Source organism: Pteropus medius, unplaced genomic scaffold (genome assembly GCF_902729225.1).
Source record: "Pteropus medius unplaced genomic scaffold, Ma_sr-lr_union100, whole genome shotgun sequence".
NCBI classification, from domain to species: Eukaryota; Metazoa; Chordata; class Mammalia; order Chiroptera; family Pteropodidae; genus Pteropus; species Pteropus medius.
Window position 1 is genome coordinate 19,216,958 of NW_024352784.1, and position 16,197 is coordinate 19,233,154.

Here is a 16,197-nt window from a genome sequence, read left to right on the forward strand (position 1 = left end):
CCCGCCAGGCTGTCCATCTTTCCTCCTGGTGGCTCCATTTCACACAGGATGCTAAGGCCCAGGGAGTTGGGAGCCAGCCCCTCAAGACTGCCCAGAGCCTGGTGCTGTGGCTCCCATTTATTGTACTGCTTTGACGCTCAAAAGGGAACGAAGCACAATCCTCAAAGTCCTGACGGGCATCGCATCCCTGGGTTGCCCGTCAGCCTCATCCGCCCTGAACACTCAGTAACCAGCAGGCTCCCCGCCTTTCCTGGAGTCCGAGGCGGCCGCCCAGCCACTGGCCGTGCGGACAATGGCCTGCACTACAGCGATGAAGGTGGATGTAACCTGGGTTTGGTGGTGCCGGGTCTCCAGGGCCGTAGTCACCGCCTGAGGGTGGAAGGGGAGAGGGAGGCCTCAGGGGGACCCAAGACGCCCTCTGAACCACACCTGTGTGGTCACAGGCTTCAGAGACCCGGATGATGCCATTTCTAGCCGAGTGGCCAGGAAGTGTAAGTTGGGGGCAGCTGGGCCTGTTGGGTCTCATTGAAGCAGGTGGCCTGGCCCTCACTGCAAAGGGGCTCAAGATGGCCCAGGAAGTGGGTGTGAGGATCACCTGCTCCAGGCAGAGGCCACCAGCCATCATCTACTCCATGACTCAGGAGATCCAGACCTCAATCCCAGGATGCCCAGTGGGTCCCCCCCGTGACTCAGTTTCCCCACCTCCTGCACACCTGGTCAATGTCTCCCTCCACCACTGTGATGTTGGGCAGAAGCTGGTCGTGTAGCCGAGGCTCTTCTACTGCCTTCTTCACATCGTAGCCGAACCACAGGCTGTGGATGATGGCCTGCGGCGGGGGGGTGGGGGGGGAAGTGGGGTAGATGGGGTCAGCATGGCCCAGAGGCAGGGGCTGGGGGGACAGGTGGGTGGCACATACCAACGCAGTGGCTGTGGTGATCTGTGTGCCCCCAGAGGCACCCACCACCATGCGGACCTGGCCGTCGCTGTCCACAATGATAGCCGGGCACATGGATGAGACTGGCTGCTTCCCTGAGGTCGGTGGGCAATAGGGGACAGAGATGCTGGTCAGCTGCCTGTGCTTGGGACACCAGCTCCCTCCCCACGCAAGCCCTCCACCCCACACCTGGAATGATAAAGTTGGCCGGTGAGGGGGGCACCCCAAACTCGTTGATGATGTTAGGGGAACTGAAGTCATCCATCTCATCGTTGAACAGGATCCCGCTGACCGGTGATAGCACCTTGGAACCAAAGCTACAGACCAGCTGGATCAGACAGCTGTGCCCTGCCCAACCTTGCCTGGCCCCACCAGGTCCCCACCCAACCACCAAATCTCCAGCTTATACCCTGTGAGGTCCAGTGCAAATGCTCTACTAAGGTGGAGCCTCGATTTCCCATTATGAGAGGGACTGATGGAGCCCCGCTTCTGGGACATGGGGGCAGCCCTGGCCCACCCAGGCCACCCAACAGCCCCTACTAGAGGTTGATGGTACTGGTGGCCGACACAGCGCTGCCATCCTCTGCAACCACAGACAAGTGGGCGGTGCCCCCGTCGTCCTGTGTGTAGAACTCAGGCTCATAGTAGGAAACCGGATGAGTGGTGTCGTCGGAGATCCGGGCCCGGAGTTGGGCAGCAAAGAACTCGGAGCTCATGTTTCGAACCACCTGCCGAGACCCCAGAGCTGGCCTGAGGAGGTGACGGGTAGGGGGCACGGGCTTGTGCAAGCAGCTCTCGAGAAGCCCCGACCATGGGTCTGACCACAAGCCTCCTGCACCCTAAACGTCAGGTGGCCTGTCTGACTCCCTCTCTCCAGCTTCTGTCTCTGTTGCAGTCCAGCAACTCTGAATGTCTGTCTGTCCATTCTCCAAACCCCCACACTCTCAGCATTCATTCAGTCATGGAGCTTGTGCTGCATGCCTGGCATTGGGGGATCAGCAATGCAGGAACAGACATGCAGGTCCCCACGATCATGGCAGGGAAGACAAAGGCAAGCGGGGACGTGCAGGAAAGAACAAGTAAGGGTGGTGGAGAGGGACAGGGTAGGGGCAGAGTGGTCAAGGAGGGCTTCTAAGAGGAAGTGACATCTGAAAAGAGCCCTGAATGAGGCCTGGATGGCAACTACAAGGCCCTGAAGGACACTTGTGAGCAACAGGCAGACAGTGAGTTGAGTTAGGGAGACAGGAGGTTGAAGATGTCGGCATCCCAGGGGCCGATCCCATAAACCCCATTAAGACTTCAGCTTTTGCTCTGAGCCGCCTGGATTTGTGGCAGAGGCGTGAGCACGCCATGGGTGTTTGCAGAGGATCCCTCTGGAGGCCATGTTGAGGAAAAGGGGAAAATCCAATAGGGAGGCTATGACATGAGCTGGAGAGAGGAGGTGGCTCACCCAGGTGAGAGAAAGAACTGCGAACGGCCCGGAAGTCTGCAGTCCAGAGTGGCCCTTACCTGGGGAGGTGAGTACTGTGGAAGAGACAGTTTCAGAGACAGTAGGAGCTTGATTTTAGACAGATGCTCACTGGACACTGTCTCAGGTGGGTGGTGAACCTGGGTGTCGAGTTTCATGGGCAAGATCGGGTTGAGGAATGAATGGGGAGATGGCTGTTTTAGGCCATGAGCCTGGGTGGGCAGACAGAGAGGATGGACAGGCACAGAGAAGAGAGGAGGAAAGGAAGGAGGGGCGGGCGAGGATGGCCCCTGGGCGCCTAGCAGAGGAAATGCCTCCAGAAGCTTCCAGTAACATCCTTCGGACTAACTGACCAATCCAAGGGGAAAACATTCAGCCTGAATTGACTCCAGAGGAAACAAAGTCAAATCCAGGATGTGGAAGATTCTGCAAAACAACTGCCCTGGGCTTTAACAATCAGCAAGACAACATCCGGCCGTTGTAGGGAAGGAGACTAGAGAGACAGAGCATCAACTGCCAGCGTGAGCCCCAGGGGCCCTGGGCCTAAACTCATGGGATCCTCAGGGAAATCTCAACACGGGCTCTAATAGGTCATGTGCCTCGATGTCAGTGTGTGGAAGTTTTCACTCAAGAAATACAACCGGGAAGTGTGATATCTGTAACTTTCTGTCCACTGACTCAGAGAAAAACACAAATATTGATGGCAGAAGCCAATGGGAGAGGGCTCCAGAGAGGACAGAGGAGACGGATGTCGCTGAGGGCAGCAGAGGGAGGGTTTGGGAACAACAGCTCGCTTCTCTCAGGAACGATCCACCAGAAAGGAGGAACGGTAATACAACAGGCAGAGCAGTGTTGTAGGAAGGATGAGCCTTAGCCAGAAGGGAGGGCAGAGGGGGGCCCAATGCAGTGGCTTCTGTCACCTCAGGAATACAGGATGCCAGTTCATTGGCTGCGGTGGGTAATGGGGGTGCAAAATGGTCACTGGAAAAGAGAAAAGACCTGAGAGACCAGAGGGGAAGCCCCGCCCAGGAAGGCCAGGCCAGGGTGAGGGGTCTGCAGGTCTATTCTAGAATGCGAGGATACAAGTAGGTAAAGAGGGACGTGACGGGGGTCACAGTGGAGGCCCAGCCTGGAGCAAGGGCAGCCGTTGGTGAGTGGGTCGGGCAGTGCAGCACCTGGGCAGCTCCCGGGTGTGACCAGGAAGCTGGTGGCCAAGACCTCTAGCCACCTAGAATGCTGGTCCCCTCCCCTTCACCCATCCTTCTCATTAACCCTGAGGGCTGCGATGCCCCCATGCATTCCTCACCTCGGCACTGACCAGAACTTTCTAGGCTGAGAGCACAGCACATGCAAAGGCCCTGAGGTAGGAGTGTGGTGAGGGGAAGTGGGGGACTAATTACTCATTGTCAAGTCTGTTACACTGTAAGCTCCATGAACCCCAGACTTGGAGTCACCAGTCCATCCCAGCACATAGCAGGCCCGCCACCAAAGTCGGTGGGCATGGATACATAAAGCAGGCAGGAGGCTTTATTAATCCATAGAGGGTCTCGGGGAACCCTCCTGACACCTCCACGGCAGGCCCCTTGCCCATCTTGAGCCAGCCCCAGTTCCTTACCTCAGTCATATCGACAAACTTGGGGTCCCCAAGCAGGGTCCTCTTGGCGTAGGCAAACCGGAATGCCTCCACGATACGGTGGTAAGTCAGGCCCTTCTGCTCAGGTGTCTCCACGCTTGCTCTGGAGAAGTTGTACCCTGGCAGGGCAGAGCTAGGTATCCGTCGGCAACCCCAGGGCCCGCAGGACATGCCAGCTCAGCCGAGACAGCTGGGTGCCCAGGGCTGACTCACACCTCCCTGAACCAAATGGCCCACCTTAAGAAGGGGAACATTTAATAACCAGCAGCTGTCGCTATTTCAGAGGGAAAGGGACCCCCAGGGCCCGAGGCTTCTTCATCCAGCCAGAGCGCACAGATGAACTTCTGGCATTTGGTGCCTGGGGCAAGCCAGACTTTGTTGCCCCTGAGCCCCACCCCTAGGACACTGATCCCCACCTCGCTTCCCCAAACACTCCCTCGGCTCCAGTCAGTCACCCGTCAGAGCCTGACCACTCAGCACTGCCCCCTGCAGGGCCATGGTGCGTGGCTCACCTTTGAGGATGTTGAGGATGAGGGCCAGCACAGGCCCACTGAGGGGGGCACTGGGCGCATAGAGCCGGGCATCCCCAAAGCTGATGTTCAGCGGGTGTTCGATCAGCTCGGCGCGGTAGTTGTTCAGGTCCCTGGCTGTCACAATGCCCCCTGAAACGAGTCAGGACCTCAGTGAGGGGTAGGGGGGCAGGATGAGACATGGGGATGGGGCTGGACTATTGGGGGGCAGGCCTGCCATTTGGGGATGATGAGGCCACACCATTAAAGGGTGACCCTGCCCACCCTGGAGGGCACGTCCCCTCCACCTCCACACTGGCCCATTCCCCACACCCTCTGTTCTCCCCGACAGTGCCACCTCCCCACAGCCAAGCCCAGGCCGGCTGCCCCCGATCTGCTTGCCCACTAGCCTCCCAGGTGGCCAGCTCTCCTCTTGGCAGCCAGAGGGTCTTCTCTAAATAGAAAATATCTGCTCCCATTTCACCCCTGCTCAGCCCAGTCCTCCTGTGACTAATGAGTGGCTGGATGGAGGTTCTTAATTCTCCAAGGCCCCAGACAGACAAGTATTTACAAGCTAATTTCTGGCATCATAAATGTCAACATGCCAGTCACCCTCCTCTGGTGACATCCCGACAAAAAAACATGAAGAAGGCCACAGCTCAGGGAGGGAGAGGCAGCATCAGGCTCCGTCAGAACCTGCTCCACAAGGTTCTAACCATAGGACCCTGCAAGCAGCCCCTCCAATGTCTCTTTCACCAAGCCCATCCATGTCCCCTGTGGCCCTCCAGAGAATTAAATTCCCCCTCTGCATGCTTTAGTCAGTTCCCTCTGTCAGGAATACCCTTCCTCTCTCTGCCCGTATATAAAGTGCAACTTCATCTGCAACTCAGGCACTGTCTCCTCCAGGAAGTCCTCCCAGGTCTTTACTTCAGTGCTTCCTCAACCTTGGCTCCTGCCCACACCTATGTTTACCCCTGGGGGGTTTTCTCTCTTGAACTGCACCCTTTTTCTCAGCTTTAACTTAACCAGAAACTATAGATCCATGGCCTGTCGCTGACTGCAAACACATTTGTGACTCTCTCTGGCCAGGTGCTCCCTGAGGGCCCAGTGCCTAGCCCAGGCAGGATCCGAGGACCCCAGAACTCTGGACCCCAGCTCAGAATTCCCCTTGTAGAGTTCTTCGCCCCAGGTCCCTGAGTTTGCACACTCACCAGTCGCCTGGATATCCTTGACGATCTGAGCTGTGAGGCTCCCGTTATAGAAAGCCCGGGCACCCTCGAAGGCCAGAGTCTCGTACGTGTCAGCCAGCCGTGGCATGGTCACTCTGTCCCCCTCCCGCAGCACCTTCCCATCCCGGCAGAACACCTCACTGGGGCAGAGAGGCACCCGTGAGACAGGCAGGTGTCATGGACTTGGCCAGACAACCCCCACATCCACCCAACACAGAGAGACAAGAACAAAGGACAGTCAGAGCCTGTCCACAGGTAGGTGGCCCTGTCACTCGGAGTTCATCCTCCAGTGTCCAGCCAAGGCCTCCTAGAGTCCCTTGTGGCTCAGGGCACACAGGCCAGAACCCCAGGCACCAGGCTCAGAATGTGTCCCCACACTTGGTGGGGAGGGATTTTGACTTCTGGATACCAGCCGTCTAGGCACAGGTTCCTGAAAGTACTCCATCAGCCAGTCGGGGCCCGCAGCGACTGGGGACGTGCCTGCCCTGACTGTGCCCCAGAGCAGGCCAGTGCCCACAGACATACCACAGGGAAGGATGCCGCTCAACGACAGCCTGGCTTCTCTTCAGGGCTGCCGCCAAGCCCTTTCCCACAGGGAAACCCTGGCGGGCTAGCTGGATGCTGGGCTGGAAAAGGCGCGCCCACGGCAGCCGCCCGTGCCGCTGATGTGCCAGCTCATAGCCACGGATCTCACCAGGAACGGCCACCGACAGCCCCCCTGTGGAGGGAGAGAGACACAGTCAGTGGCTCCAGACGGAGACATCAGGGCCTCTCTCAGGCAGCATCCCAGGTGCAATCCGCAGACAGGACCAGTGATGCTCAGGAAGCAAATGGATTGTTGAGGTCAGATCTGGACTCAGCAGCGAAGAGTGCAGATCGGCTAGGGATGTGTAGCAGCAGGGTAAGAGAGTATCGCACATGCTAGGTTTGTTTTTTTTTTTCACACATGCATAGTTTTTTATTAACTTGCGTGTGTAGATCTCATTTCCACAGGTGCCACCGTATCTGAAATCCTGTGCCAGGCTCACAGGTGCAAAATGAGGCTGTAGGGAAGCCAGATCCATACCACCTCTCATTCGGAGCCTCCCAGGCCAAAAGACTTCTCATTCTAGGAGACTCAAGGGTCCCCCGTGCCAGAACCTGCCAGAGTTCCCAATGTAAGCCCAGGCCAGTCCCAAGGCAAGGGTCTCTCTTCTGTTGTCCCAACTGGGACCTGCGCCCAAATCCCTACTTGGTTCCCTCTCCGGGCCTCAGTTTCCCCATCCGAACATGAAGAGTTTTATCTTCCAGTTCTGAGCTTTGAGGAGCCCATGCTTCTACTGATCCCCCACCCCGGCTCCACTGCCCACAGTGTCCTTAGACGGACACTGACAGAGAGATTCGGCCCGCACGCCCAGGCACCTTCCTGCTTTCACCCCTGAGATGAAGGGGTCATTTTGGCTACTCCCAGGATTGGAAGCCATAGCTCTAGAGTTGCCTCTCCCACCCTGAAATTGGGCAGGAGGTTTCAAGGGCCAGGCTGTTAAGACATCTGCATATCTCAGGTATGACACTCAGCACACAGTTTCTCCCACCTGAAATAAATGCTGCCATGACCTCAGGCCAACCAGACTCTCACACCACCCTGCTCCCTGAGGTCACCAGTGACTCCATGCTGCCAGATCAGAGCCCCACCCAGCCTCGTCTTACCTGGCCCCTTACTCTGTCCTCCCTCTTGAATTACTTCTGTGTCACACCCGCCTGGCTCTCCTCACATCTCCCCGCTCTCTCCTCTGTCTACACTCCCTCTCTTGCTGAACTCCCCCAGATCAGGGCTTCGGGTTCCATTTACATTCTGACAACCCCCAAATCTACTCTCCGGCCTGGCCTGCTCCCTGATGGCCAGATCCGAAGATATACGTGTCCATTCAGAGAAAGCATCTCAAACTTAACACACCCAAAACCCAAATCCTGACTGTCACCCATCCCTCTCTGCCACACAGCCTGTCAGGGCCAGGTGCAGACTGGGGTCATGAACATGTCACACCCAACCCAACACACCCAACACGTCAGCAAATCCATAAGCTCCACCTTCCATGTGTGTTTGGCACCAGCTACCAACCACCACCCTCATCTCCCTGATTATTGCCAAGACCTCCTGATCCATCACCGGCCAGGCAGGCAGCTTGCTCTCTGTTCTGTCAGACTTAGGCCAGAGCCACCCCTACCGCATCACACTTAAACACTCCAGGGAACACCTCTACCACCCTCAATAAGAGTCACAGTCTTCACACTGATCCAGGAGGTCCAACATGACCCGAGCCGTTCCATCTGACCGCATGTCCTCCTCCTCCCTCCAGATACTCCACCCCAGCCTCTGGATCTTTGCTGAGATGCCTCCTCCCTGACCAGGTAGGTCACCCTTGGGGAAGCTGAGCATCCTCTGGCTCTTCCTGCCTCTGTTTTCCCGGCAGCACGTGGCACACCTGCAGTCTGCTCAGCCTCTCCTCACCTGGAATGTCTATTGCCTTTGTTTCGGACCCTGGCTTGGGGAGAAAGCCCCTGACACTCTAGGAGGTACCCAGTAAGTCCTAGTTAATAAATGAATTCCAAGCATCCAGAAGGTGCTAGGGCTATGAGATTCCAGCAATCTCACACTCTGATTTCATTTCTACACATTTTAAGTTTCCCACTGGGTAAAAATTCAAAGATTGTGAATGTTGAAGATGTCAAAGGGGCTACTCAAAGGGCCCCAACTTCCGAGGCAGAGGAGGGGATCAGACCTGCTGTGGCCCTGGGTGCCCTGCACCTCCTTCTCTTCAACCTTTTTTCCTGCGATCTGTTTGCGGGGTGTGTCGTGGGGGGCGGGGCGGGGAGGTGTCCGGAGCAGCGCCCCCTGGTGGCCACTGCCTTCTCCTCAGCTGCATGCAGAGTTGGAGAGCCTCCTCTTGGCTTATGATCAGATTAGAAAAGAGAGATTCCACGCCATACTCATCTCCACAAATGAATGAATGAATGAATGAATGAATAATTTGGATGTCTGTTAACAGGGCAGGGTTTAGACAGCATGCTTCGCCGCCACAGAGCTGCGTGACCTCGGCCAGTTCGCATGACCTCTTTGGGTCTCAGCATCTCTGCCTATAAAATGGGAACCAACACAGCACTCCCCCTACTAAATGTACAGGGAAAATTCAAGGGTCTTGTCAGTGAAAATGGCTGAGCAGAGTGCTGGCTGTACTGTCCCCTGGTTTGGCAAGCTGTTCTAATAATAATTATTCTCTCCGTGTACTAGCACAGAGGGGCCTGAGCAAAAATAACAGAAGCTCTGTCCCTTTACCCTCGGTGATGATGGTCTTGACCATTCATTATGGAGCTGTTATGGGGCTGGGAAGGGAGAGGAGGGGTGGGCCAGAGCCATCCCTGACCTCAGATAGGGCTACGCTGAGACTTCCCGTCCCACACTCTGAGACTGCCCCTCACCTTCCTGCGACTGCTCTGAGCTGTTGAACATGTTGGTGGAGGCCGACGCAGGGGCTACCTCTCGGGCGTTGATGATCTCCACTTTTCCTGGAAGGAGAAGCAGTTGGGCAGTCCGGACCAACACCAACCTCTCACCCTGTGTTGTGTGAGCCCAGGGGCTACCCAGCTATGCTTGCCCCAGCCCAAGTCCCGCCTGAGGCAGCACCCTGTCATTTACCCCCCATCCCCGTGGGCACTCACGTGTGGTGCTATTGTAGATGGTGAGGAACACGCCGCCCCCGATGCCCATGCTGTGGGCGTTCATGAGCCCCATGCAGAGCAGGGCCGCGATGGCGGCGTCCACAGCCGAGCCGCCGTCCTGCAGCGCATCCCTGCCCACACCACGTAGAGCCAATGAGAACCTGCGGACGCCCCCACTCCACCGCGCCCCACCCGGCTGCCCACCGCGCCCCACCTGGCTGCCCTGACAGAAGCGAAATTTATAGGAGTTTTTGTTTTTCGCATGTCACTCTAAAACGGATGGGCTTACATATATTTTTTCTTTTTCAAGTCAACAGATGTATATACCTTGTATAACTGAAAAAAAAAATCGTTGCTTTTTATTAATAACATTTTTCCCTGTTTCAATCTTTAAGTGAGAATTGATCTTTGTGTATAATGTGAGATAAGAGTCGAAAATAGTATCAAAGAGCAGAGTTTACACAAAGAGACAGACACCTTTAGAACTGAGAAAAGAGCCCAGCTGGACACTGGGAGACCTGCACCCTGCTTTTGGGGTCAGTGTCCCCTTCTTTCCTGACTAGAGGCTGCTGCTGAGAAGGTCCACGAAAAGGATGCCCCTTCTCTAGGCAACCTGTTTATAGGTGGAGAAACTGAATCTCAGAGGGGCGAGGGTCTCGGCCAGGTCCGCTTACAGCAGTTGTCCTCCAGGGCTTGTGTCCCCACACCCCGCCCCACTCACCTCCCGATCTCCGAGCACTGCTTGGCATCCGCGGCCACAGCTGCCCTAGAGTACACGTGATTGGGCAGCCTGGAGGTGAAGGACAGCCCGAGGCAGAGGCCAATGATGAGCACCAGGACCACAGCCACCAGGCCCAGCAACACGAACCGCCTCTTCATGATCTGTGGGCACGGGGTGGGGGTGGGGGGAGCAGGGTCAGGGCACTGTACCAGCCCATCACAGGGCGCACACAGCCCAAAGTCAAGCCGTAGAAATCTGCTGTGTCTCCTTCCTGTCGCCCTAAACACATGGGGGTCAGGTCACTTTCTCTGCCAGAAGAAGCTCCTGACTCCATCTCTGCCTTCCGAAATCCTCCCTGATTTTCCTAGGGACCCCATCTCCAACAGTGACCCCGCCTGGGAGCCCCCATATTTCACATGCCTCTGCCTCTGCAGGGCTTTGTCTGCCTCCTCCCAGTGACCGAGGTCTCCACTGCCAATAGGTTACCCTAGGAGGGACAAGTCTGGCCTGTCCCTTCTGTGTCGCCTACCTCAACCCAGAGCCCAGCAATGTCCATGGGTCCCCCAGAGTGGCCTGCCACAGTGTGGGGTTCAGCTTCTGTCATGCCCTCAAAGGGGGCACCCACGGTCTCCTCCTGAAATCATCAGATCAGATGCTACAGGGTAAGGGCCTACTTTCCTCAGGGGATGGGAGCCTTGATCCTTGCCTGGGGAGGTGGCCACAGAAGCGGGGAGAGTTTGGCTAAAATAGCTGGCAAAATAACTGGGATCTCTCTCATTCACTGCAGAAGCCTATGACCTCAGAATCCGCTCGAGTGACACCCCGACCGCAGCCTCCTCATGCCCTTGGAGAGGGCGTACCTGAAGCAGGCCCAGCCCTTCCCAAGGAGCTCTGTGAGGTTTCTCTGCCTCCAGACGAGCTCTAGAGTCAAAGAGGAGCCCGTCAGCTGCTCACATGTTGTCACGAATTCTCCCAGGCAGAGCCGAGAGAGGGTTTGCACAGAGCAGGGCAGGGAGCGGCAAGGGCATTCCTGCACAAGGCCAGGGCTTGGTGGGGAGCACGTGGAGGTAGTGAAGCTGAGCTGAGGGGACAGGGACAGTGGGCCCCAGAGCCAGCCTGCCCCATAGGAGCCTGGACTCGCCCCTCACCCGCTGTGGGGCCTTGGACAAGTCACTGACCATCTGTCCTTCGGGAATGCCATAGGCACCCCACTTGGGAATGTTTAAGTGGAAGATGAAGTGGGTTGGAAAATATGAAATGCTAGGTAAATGTTGGTTACACTGGGCTATTCTGGGTGCACTCTGGGGGCCTGCCTGTGGCAGCGGGAAGCTGGTGAGCCTCTTGCTCGCTTATTTTCCTGGTAACTGCCTTCCAGGCTGTCCAGAGAGGAAGGGCTGGCTTAAGTCCTGGCTTGGGGACTCCTGGCAGTGGAAGCAGGAGATAGGTGTGACCCCAACAGGGAAAGAGAGGTGTGGTGACAGAAGCAGGGGTCTCTTTCTCCCAGACTCAGTTCCCTCCAAAGGGTGGGCGTCTAGGCAAGCCCCAAGCTCACCTTGTCCTTATTCAGAGGAATGCCAGGGCAAGAGGTGGCGTCCCAGGGACGGTCTAAGAATGGAGCCCCGCCCCACTGTCAGCATGAAAGAACTTTCCCCTCCCCAGCTCAGGGGGCTGTCACACAGCAAACTACCACCCCACGTCCCCAGGAGGATTCGAGTCAGCCCTTCCTCCTCACCTTGACCGAATCCAGGCCCCACCATTTCTGGCTGGACTCCACAAAGCTCCCTCCCTACTCTTCAGTCTTCTGAAAAGCAGCCAGAGGGCTCTCTCCAAAGTGTTGACCAGGCCCCGCCCCTTGCCAGTGCCCCTGGGGGCAGTCCATGCCTTCTGCCCACCATCTCTGCCAGGCCTGACAGCCCTCGGAGCATACCTTGGACCCTGGCAAGGAGGCCAGTCAAAGTTAAGGGCCGCTGTTGGAGACAGCTGTGCTGGGAGGTCTGCGGAAGCTTAAGAGCTGGCCCGCCTGCTGAGTGGGTTCCAGACACAGAACTTTCCCATCACATTCAGTGGAGCAGGGCTGGGCCGGACAGGGGACAGTGCCCTTCTTTTCTGGCACAGGCACAGCTCCAGCCACCAAGGAAGACTCCCAGTCCCGTCAACTGGGGCCGGCCATGTTGGGCACCTAGGGGGTTTTGGCCTCATTTCTTCTGGGCTTGGGGGCATCCTCAGGGCCCTTCTCTCTCCCCTCAGGTCCCTGGGGTGAGCTAGCCATGGCTTCCTAAGGTCCACACTTCAGCCTCCCCTGTCCATCCATTTGTCTTTCCATCCACCCACCCAAGGGCCTAAGTGGGCTCCCCAAGGGACAGGGGGCACCCAATGAGGCTCGGATTGCCAGGGCGTGTGGGGAGGATGCAGGCAGCACTGATGCCCATCCTCTCCTCCTTAAACAGGGCAGCAAAGGAGGCCTGGCTCAGCCCCCGACAGGCGGATACATCTAGCCTTGCGGAAGACACCCCGCTGGGGGACTGGCCTTCCGTTTCCCACTCCCCCACCTCATGTTTTTCTCTAAGAAAACAGTGAACAGTGTCCAAGCCCAGAGGCCTGGCTCCCACCCAAATCAGTATCAGGAGGGGAAACTGAGGCCAGAGAACGGATAGGGCACAGTGCCTGGCCTCGAACCACAGCCCAACTCCTCGTTACTCTGGTGCACTTACCTGAGGCCCAGAGGCATCAGGGGTCCAGGAAAGCCCCAGGAAAGCCCGTTCCTCAGAAGACAGCTCTGGGCTGGGGCACAGCAGGGGAGGAGAAGGCAGATTTGTCTGCCTGGGAAAGTCTCAGCCACAGCACCACCGGCCTCCCCAGTCCCAGGGAATGCTGGGAGGTCTAAGGGACCTCAGGAGCCAGAGCCACGCCTGCGGCCCCTACAGAGCTCCTCAGGGGGCCTCTGAACTCGGACTGAGATCTGGGGATTGGCACCTCCAGGGAGGAACAGAGGCAGGAGGGACAGGAGAACTCACGTGCTCACCTAGTCCCAGAGGAGGCACCCAGCATCCCCGGGGGGAAGTTGAAGGCATTTGAGTAGGGTGGAGAGCAGGAGGTCCTCCAAGGAAGGTCCAACCAAGCAGGGAGAATGGTTGGACATATGGGCAACAAGAAGGTGCAGTGACTCGGCCTGTCACCAAGCGACAGTGTGACCCCCCAACAGGGAAGGAGAAGTGTGGTGACAGAGGCAGGGGTTCCCCCTCTCTAAGACTCAGTTCCCTCCAAAGGGTGGAGCCCACTCTGAGCCCCTCCAGGGAGCCCCAGGCTGGATCCCCCACTGGCGAACCCTGTCCCTGTTCAGAGTCTGAACTTCAGGGCTAGATACAGCGCCCCAGAGATGGTTCCTGCGGCAGTGAAGCAGGGGTGCCACCAGTCCCAGACCAGAACCCAGACCTGGGAGGCCTCATGACAACCCACATCCCTCAGAATCGAAGGGAGCCTCTCAGGAACATGGCCTGGGGCCTCGGGTCAGGACCGATTCCGCCACCTATCCAAAAATATTATCATCTCACATCCAAAGAACTGCCTGAACAGTCTTTAAAGACAGGGCTCAGAGAATGCCAGAGCTGGTCCAAAGTCACAGAGCCCAGCAGTGCAGGCCTGGCTACCCGCACCTGCTCCCAAGTTGCTGCATGTCCTTGACCAGCCCACCACAGAGGTCCTGAGTCAGGAGCTGCTCTGGTCTAGCCCAGGGGACTCTGGACACTGCTCCCCATTCCCCGACGCCCTTTATCTGCTAAAGACAAAGACAATCATCAGCTGCTCCTTGAGTCATGGCTCCCACCCGGCTCCTTGGCCGGCTGTGTCTAGGCTGCCCAGAAGCCCCTGCGGCCCCCATGTCTAACACCTAATTCACAACCATCCTGTAAGGCTGTGCCATCTGACAGGAGACACAGAGGTTGACCAGATATTGCTGCCGGCCCTGAGTCACGCAGCCAGAGCAGACCTTGTTCTGTCATCTACTGCCCTTGAGCAGGCTGGAGATGCTGTAACAGAACAATCTGCCTGGGCATCACGGCAGCTACAGACCAGAGGGACTGGGAAGATGGATAGGGAAGGAGCCAAGGACCAAGGCCCAGGACCCATCCCTGGAGGCTGGACTCCAGCCAGGACCATTAGGAGACTGGCCCCGCCTGAGTGGCTGCATAACAGGGCAGTCAGCTGGGAGGGGTCTGTCACTAGCCTGCACCTACTCGGCAGTTTTCTCTGCCTGGGATGGCGTGAGACATGGCAGTATCGGCAGCAGCAGGAAGATGAGAAGAATGTCTGAGTGGGCAGAGGATGGCCCGGCCCCCACAGGTAACCCCAACAGGAAAACCCTGGGCACAGAGTGCTGCCTGTGATGGGGCACAGTCATCTGCACCTAACAGCAGCTGCAGGTTTCAGAGAGGGGGGACAGGAGCGAAGGCAGCTCATCAAAAGTCAAAAGAGCCATGATGGGCAGAAAGATATGTCAAGTGTGTCACATTCTGTCCCAGTCAGCCTCCTACTCCCTACAAGCAAAGAGGGGACCTGGGGGGAGTGGGTCTAGGCTGGAGGTCTCCTCTAGACCCTATGTCTCCTGTCCTAGACACAAAAGGTGGTGAGTTCCCCACCCCAAGATACTGACTCTGCCATTAGTACTACCTCCTCCCAACACACTCACACACACCGAGGCTTAATCTAGGCTGAGCAAAGCGGGTTCCCAAGACACAGCAGAGAAGAGTATTAAGGAGGAAGATGGAGCAGCCAGCCTGGAGTTTCTCTGTTAATCTTCCTCCAATCCAGCCCCATGGCTTTGTCATCACAAGCCCGGAGCCACAGGGTTGAAAATGAGGCACAACTCCAAACCCATTCATAGACAGGAAACAGAGGCTTAGGTAGAAGCAGCTTGGTCAAGGTCAGCCAGCCCCAAGAGCCATATGGACTGACAGGTGAACCCGGAACCCACCCTCCTTGCCCCAGCCCATGGTGAGGAGACACCTCCCTTGGGTATGAGAACACAGCTCTCAGCTGCTTCCTGAGCCCCGTCCACACCCCTGGACTAGAAACTTATCAGAATCGGGATCTCTCTCTCCTTCTCTGCCTACCCTAGGGTGATAAGATTGAGAATTAGATACAGGCTTTCTCCCAAGACTTGATAACCAAGATCTTCCAGAAACCTGTTGAAATTTGAATAATCACAGAGTGGCGCGTGCCCCCTAGAGCTATGCAATGACCCTTACACAACTGACCCTGCTCCACCTCCACTAGGCCACAAGCCAGAGCCCCAGAGGGGCATGGCCCGAGGACACAGCGTCTTAGCCCCTCACGGCTCCGGCTCCACTCCAGACCTGACCCCCCAGTGAGTCCCCCACCCCAGGCTGCCAGGTTCTTTGGGGCCTCAGTTTCTCCATGCTGCACTCTTCTGTCTTAATTCCAAGAGTCCACTTCTTAGGTGCCATGGTTTCTTCAGAGAAGTTAGGTGGCTCCCTCCACCTGGCTTTCCTCCACCTACCCCACACCTGTGGCAGAGTGAGCCAGAAAGCCTGGACAGGCAGTCTCCAACTCACTTACCAGACGAGAAACAGAGGCTCCCAACCCAGACCTTGTTAAAGAGCATGGGGCTTTGCACACCTATGTGATCCCTCCACTATATCCATCCACATGTGCCCTGCCCCTGTCACTCCGAAGGGCAGCCCACTCCCATCACTCAGGAACATAAACTCATGCCCAGAGAGGAAGAGGGGGACCCCCAGAGTGTGGCCACCACATGGCAGAGCTGGGACTAGAACCTAGGACTCCAAACATTCCCCAAAGGCCCCAGACCCAAGCTTCCCCCACCTATGATGCCCAGCAGCTGAGAGAGGGTAAGCCACACTTTGGGATCACACAGCACCGGGGTACAGCCAGACCCTGTTCCATCCCAGCTCACCTGGCTCCAGGGCTGGTCCTCCTGCTGCACTCCAGCACAGAACTGAGTCCCCAGGGACTAGCTGTGACCCA

The 16,197-nt window shown here is 57.1% G+C and overlaps 1 protein-coding gene across 3 annotated transcripts; it reads right to left on the reverse strand.

The window, feature by feature from the left end:
• Nucleotides 1–57: 57 nt before the first annotated feature.
• On the reverse strand, nt 58–16,197 carry GGT1 (gamma-glutamyltransferase 1). Of its 3 annotated transcripts, XM_039847703.1 has the most exons (13): nt 16,127–16,197; nt 10,195–10,355; nt 9,474–9,604; nt 9,234–9,320; nt 6,300–6,492; nt 5,757–5,914; nt 4,549–4,698; nt 4,019–4,155; nt 1,476–1,663; nt 1,125–1,252; nt 918–1,030; nt 714–827; nt 58–369 (listed from the first exon to the last, which is right to left on the reverse strand). In XM_039847703.1, the coding sequence occupies exons 2-13, from the start codon at nt 10,350–10,352 to the stop codon at nt 223–225; spliced, it is 1,704 nt and encodes a 567-aa protein (XP_039703637.1). In that variant the 5' UTR covers nt 10,353–10,355; nt 16,127–16,197; the 3' UTR covers nt 58–222. The 3 variants fall into 3 exon arrangements, with proteins under 3 accessions (XP_039703637.1, XP_039703635.1, XP_039703636.1); XM_039847701.1 differs by having other exon boundaries at nt 714–1,030; XM_039847702.1 differs by having other exon boundaries at nt 714–1,030; nt 4,019–4,157; nt 4,552–4,699.

Bases quoted from the DNA above. Each gene is read 5' to 3' on its own strand.
- GGT1 (XM_039847701.1), bottom strand. From the start codon at position 10,352: ATGAAGAGGCGGTTCGTGTTGCTGGGCCTGGTGGCTGTGGTCCTGGTG. The intron at 4,699-5,756 runs GTGAGTGTGCAA...GACTCGTTTCAG, and splicing joins CAAGGATATCCAGGCGACTG to GGGGCATTGTGACAGCCAGG. The intron at 370-713 runs GTGTGCAGGAGG...TTCCACCCTCAG, and splicing joins TGGAGGGAGACATTGACCAG to GCGGTGACTACGGCCCTGGA.